Source organism: Lolium rigidum, chromosome 2 (assembly GCF_022539505.1).
Source record: "Lolium rigidum isolate FL_2022 chromosome 2, APGP_CSIRO_Lrig_0.1, whole genome shotgun sequence".
NCBI lineage: Eukaryota > Viridiplantae > Streptophyta > Magnoliopsida > Poales > Poaceae > Lolium > Lolium rigidum.
The window spans coordinates 67,279,188-67,285,208 of NC_061509.1; the positions used below are offsets into that span (position 1 = coordinate 67,279,188).

The 6,021-nt window shown below is 48.1% G+C and overlaps 1 protein-coding gene across 1 annotated transcript; it reads left to right on the top strand.

Moving 5' to 3' along the window:
• Positions 1-3,806: 3,806 nt before the first annotated feature.
• LOC124686634 (gallate 1-beta-glucosyltransferase 84A24-like) lies at positions 3,807-5,723 on the top strand. Its single transcript, XM_047220544.1, has one exon. The coding sequence runs from the start codon at positions 3,976-3,978 to the stop codon at positions 5,416-5,418; it is 1,443 nt and encodes a 480-aa protein (XP_047076500.1). The 5' UTR covers positions 3,807-3,975; the 3' UTR covers positions 5,419-5,723.
• Positions 5,724-6,021: the final 298 nt, after the last annotated feature.

Genomic DNA, 6,021 nt, shown 5'->3' on the forward strand with positions numbered 1-6,021 from the left:
TACAAGAAGGAGGAAATAACATGAAGGAATTTCACCTGATTGCTAATGGAAAACATAGGAAGAAATTTCTTTCAGTTAGAGCAAGACGAAGGGACAATCGTTGGTGAGGAAAAATCTTAAAGTTTTCATCACTAAGTATTATAAGAAACTGTTTGGGGAACCAACAAAAAACAATTTTTATATGAGAGAAGATATTGGTATGGGTATACCCCAGATCTCCCCTGAGGAAAAATCTTTCCTCACATCTAAGTTCACTGAGGAAGAGGTATTTGAAGCTATTTCTCAAATGGAACACAATAAAGCTCCTGGACCAGATGGGTTTCCAGCCGAGTTTACAAGCATTTCTGGAGACTATCAAGCACGATCTCATGAACTTTTTACGCAATTACAACAAGGTGATCTTGAGTTATTTAAGCTTAAATTCGGGGTAATTACTTTAATCCCTAAGAAAGAAGACTCTGTCCAGATCTAACAGTATAGGCCTATATGCTTACTAAATGTGAATTTCAAGATTTTCACTAAGGTAGGTACAAATAGAATAACCGGGATAACCCACAAGGTTATTAAGCCCACACAATCTGCCTTTATGCCAGGACAACATATACTTGAAGGGGTATTTGTCCTTCACGAGACTATTCATGAACTTCATAGGAAGAAAATGGATGGGTACTTCAAAATTGATTTTGAAAAGGCTTATGATAAAGTTAATTGGCCTTTCCTTCAACAAACTATGCGCATGAAAGGATTTTCACCTGTTTGGTGTAAGTTAGTGACATAGGCATCCTGAATGGGCCTGCCGAATAAGGTACCCGAGGATGGCTGAAGGCCCATGACCCGAAGTTTATGAAGCCCGAAAGCCCAATAAGCGTCGATATGGAAATAGAGATAGATTAGGAATAAAGAGTGTTATATCAATACAGGAAGGACTCAAATAGTCTCCCGGACTTTGTAACTTGTACGATACGAAAGCCTTGGCTCCACCTCCTATATAAAGGGGAGTCGAGGGAGAAAGAGAGGATGGAATCATTGTCAACACAAGCCCTAGTTTCCATAGTCGAGCACCTTTTTCGGCTGAACCTTCGAGATGTACTTGCCCTCTACTTTCTATGAAAACCCAAGTCTACAATCTGTAGGCATTGACAAGTTAATCCCTTGTCAGTTAGTGGCTAGTTTTGTTCAGGGAGGATCAGTGGGGGTGAAGGTCAATGACGATATTGGCCATTACTTCCAAACTAGGAAGGGGTTGAGGCAAGGAGAATAGGAGATCCTCTATCACCTATCTTTTTCAATATAGTTGTTGATATGCTAGCAATCCTAATTGCAAGAGCAAAATAGGATGGTCAGGTAGGTGGTCTTATCCCACATTTAATTGAGGGGGGTATCCATTCTACAATATGTAAGCGATACTATCCTCTTCATCGAACATGACCTTCAGAAGGTTGTTAACATGAAGTTAATCATTTGCATCTTTGAGCAATTATCTGGACTTAAGATCAATTTCCATAAGAATGAGATTTTCTGTTTTAGAAAGGCGAAGGATGAGGAGAACCAATATAAGCAAATCTTTGGTTGTGAAGCTAGTTCTCTCCCCTTACGTTACATGGGGGTCCCAGTCCATTATAGAAAACTTCTCAATAGGGAATGGAATCTAGTAGAAAACCGCTTTGAACGAAAGTTTGGTTGCTGGCAAGGCAAGCTACTCTCATACAGAGATATACTTATGCTTATTAACTCTGTCCTAACCAGTCTACCGATGTTTATGTTATCTTTCCTTGAAATACCTAAAGGGGTAAAGAAAACATTATATTTCTACAGGTCAAGGTTTTTTTTGGCAAAAAAATGAGCATAAACGTAAATATCAGCTGACTAGGTGGAACATTAGTTGCCGACCTAAAGATCAAGGGGGTCTCAGGATGGAGGTGCTAGATATCAAAACCAAATGTGTAAGTGGTTGTTTAAACTCTTAAATGAGGATGGAGTATGGCAGGAGTTGCTTCATAATAAACATCTCCGGACTCAAACGTTGTCACAAGTGATAGCAATATCCACCGATTCTCCTTTTTGGAAGCGGCTCATGGGAGATAAGGATGATTTTTTATCTCGCGGCTCTTTCAAAGTTGGCAATGGTCAAAACACGCGCTTTTGGGAGGACATATGTTAGGTGACCAACCGCTAGCTAAGCAATACCCTTCATTATATGCTATTGTCAGCCGGAGAAACGTTCTGGTTTCAGATGTTCTAACGAGTAATCCTCTGAATATCGAATTCAGGGGAACTTTATCTACTGATAAATGGGAGGTTTGGCTACTACTACTTCAACCCTAATCAGGGTTAACTTGACGGAAGACCAGGATGTTTTTGTCTGGAAATTAACTACCAATGGTGTTTTTTTCGGTCAAATCCATGTACACAGACATGATGAATGGTCATACGGTTTTCTTGCGCAAATATCATTGGAAATTAAAGGTACTGCTGAAGATTAAGATTTTCATGTGGTTCCTTTATAATAGAAAAGTAACTCAACAAAGATAATCTCGCAAAAAGAAGTCAGAATGGGTGTAAGAATTGTGTTTTTTGTGACTCTAATGAAACGATCAACCATTTATTTTGCGATTGTCCCTTCACAAAGCTAATTTGGAGAACCATACAGTATACTTTTAATATCCCTCCACTGGCCAATGTTACAAATATGTTTAAAATTTGGCTAAATGGTGTTGATAAGGACAAATTCGAATGGGCATTTGTCCATTGATGTGGGCTATATGGAATTGTCGCAATGATATTGTTTTTAACAGAACCTCAAATGCTATTTTTTTTACAGGTTATCCGTATGGTTATGCACTGGATCCACGAATGGTCATACCTACTACCGGAGGCTCAGCGTGCGCATATGGACTCTGGATGTAGCCGTCTGGAGATGGTTGCTCGGGATATTTACAACCAGGGTGGTTGGCAACCTATTAAGAGATTGCAACTTGTATAATAGTCTTTTTCTTTTTTATTTTCCGCTGGTTAACTTTTATGTACACCTTATGCGTATGAGTTGTATAACTTTCTGAATTTTAAACTATGCAATAAAACAGCTGTGTGCATTAATTGATGCTGAGGCTAGGACGATGCTCCCATTTCTGAAAAAAAAAGCATTTGCATTCTAGATCACCATATAGATTGTAGAGGTGTAATATTTTGTCGGAAGAATTGCACCAATTTCATTGGCTAAGTTTCATCTTAGTTGACTTTCTTAGTATTACTATATAGATCGTTTGATTTCTCACACGCTAAGCCTAGATTGTCCTGCCACTAACACCTTATTGTCTGCCAAGGCTAATATTCGAACGTAGAGTTTTTTTTGTACAATATGTTGGAGGAAACAATGCCCATATTCTAGGGCTCGGTTACGTGTTTATAATGTGATGGAAAAGCCTTCTCAGTAGTGGCTAATACAAGGAAGACGTAACGGTGATGTCTAACTTCACACGTGGTGGATTTTATGTCTAACACAATATAGATAAATAAAACACGTGTACATCTAGCATTTCGTCACACTGAAATATACGTACTTAGAGGCCTACTTTTCTTGTTCTTAATGTAGGTCCATGTATTGCTGTACGATAATACGGTGTACCTTCTAGTATATACGTGGAGAGGCCAGCTCGTCTTTTTTAGGGAAAGAAAGGAGAAGGCAACTTGACCCCACCCGCTTCGCGCTCAGACGGCACAAAATAGCTGCACACGTACGCGCTCGCCGAGCGTGTCATCACGGCCACAGCATCGCCCACGTCATCACTGAAACTATTTTCCATATAAGACGATGTGCAGCTGAAGAGTAGCAGCTAGCTAAGCCCCACATCGTATCAGTCCCAGTAGGATCGAGCAGAGTATCACACATCTGCAGTTTAGCCAGCTCGGAATCATCGAACAAGAATCAACGACGACCTGTTCCCGCTGCAGAAGCTCGATCGCTAGCTAGCAACCATGGGCGAGGAGGCCCCGAGCACGGTCACGGTGACGTCGCCGGCGCCCCACCTGCTCCTCATATGCTTCCCGGGGCAGGGTCACGTGAACCCGATGCTCCGGCTGGCCAAGCGCTTCGCGGCCAAGGGCCTGCTGGTGACCTTCTCCACGACCTCCGACGCGGGGGCCAAGATCACGGCGTCCACGGGCGTGGCAGCCGGCGGCGACGGCGTGCCGCTTGGCCTCGGCCGCATCCGGCTCGAGTTCCTGGACGACCACTCGGGCGACGTCTCGGCGCTGGACGACCTGATGAGGCACCTCCAGACCACCGGCCCGTCCGCGTTCGCGGAGCTTATCCGGCGGCAGGAGGAAGCCGGGCGGCCCGTTTCGTGCGTCGTCGGAAACCCGTTCCTACCCTGGGCGGTCGACGTCGCCCACGACGCCGGGATCCCCTCGGCCGTGCTGTGGGTGCAGTCGTGCGCCGTCTTCTCCCTCTACTACCACCACGTGCACGGGCTCGTGGAGTTCCCGGCCGAGGACGACCTGGACGCGCGGGTGCAGCTCCCGGGGCTACCCGCGCTTTCGGTCGCCGACGTGCCGTCGTTCCTGCTGCCGTCCAACCCGTTCAAGCTGCTGGCGGACGAGATCCTGAAGCAGTTCCGCACGATCCACAAAGCGTCGTGGGTGTTCGTCAACTCCTTCTCGGAGCTGGAGCGCGACGTGGTGGACGCGCTCCCTAGCCTTTCCCCGCCGCCGCCCCCGCTCATCCCCGTCGGCCCGCTCGTGGAGCTTGAGGAGGACTCTGCCGTGCGGGGTGACATGCTGAAGGCGGCGGATGGAGTCGTCGGGTGGCTGGACGCGCAGGCGCCAAGGTCGGTCGTGTACGCGTCGCTCGGCAGCGTGGTGGTGCTGTCCGCGGAGCAGCTGGCGGAGCTGGCGCACGGGCTGGCGTCGAGCGGGCGGCCCTTCCTGTGGGTGGTGCGGCCGGACTGCAGCGCGATGCTCCCGGAGGGGTACCTGGGGTCTGTCGCCGGGCGCGGCATGGTGGTGCCGTGGAGCCCGCAGGACCAGGTGCTGGCGCACCCGTCCACGGCCTGCTTCCTCACGCACTGCGGCTGGAACTCCACGCTGGAGACGCTGGCGGCGGGGGTCCCCGTGGTGGCCTTCCCGCAGTGGGGCGACCAGTGCACGGACGCCAAGTACCTGGTTGAGGAGTTCAAGATGGGCGTCCGCATCAGCGCGCCGCTGCGGCGGGACGCGGTGCAGGAGGCGGTGGAGGCCGCCGTGGGCGGGCCGGACGCGGAGACGATGGCGGAGAACGCGAGGGCGTGGAGCGCGGCGGCGAAGACAGCGGTGTCGCGCGGCGGATCGTCGGACAGACACGTGCAGGCGTTCGTGGACGAGATTGTGGCGCGAGCGAGTGGCGCGCAAGGGGATAAGGAGCACCTGGCTGTCGAACAGTAAGGTTATTTGAATTTGTTTTGTACGGAGAACTGTTACTTAGATGGTCCGTCGATCTCCGGCGAATAAATGCGCGCAACTTTATCGTAGACGAGTAGGCACTGTAGACTGTACTGTAGTACAGTACAATGGGAAACATCGATCGCTATGCTGAGCATCACCGCCTCTGACTAATGGTTCACGCTATGTTGGACATTGCCCTGAAGTCTGAAGATGCCGCGTGAGCCTCAATAACGAATGCGCTGGTGCAGTTAACTAGCGGTAAAGCATATACAGTGCGAGCTGAAAGAAGCAAGTGATTACTCCCACACACGGCGAGCCATGCATATGCATGCTACGCGTCTCAACTGTGTGCACACGAATGTCAAAGAAGTTCAGTTACGAAAACACGTCGTTTTGTGTTGGAATTCTACCTCTCCCACGAAGGTTTGACACTTACGTGCACAGTTTAGCCTTTGATACGTGTTACTTTCCAGAAAAAGAGGAAAGCAACTTGAGGCATTGCAATGGTCCGGCAGGGAGTGAACTATACATCTCCCATGAGAGTTCAATGTGAATGCTCCATGCTCCACTAACGCGAGGGCGATCGCGTCAGTGGTTGATATC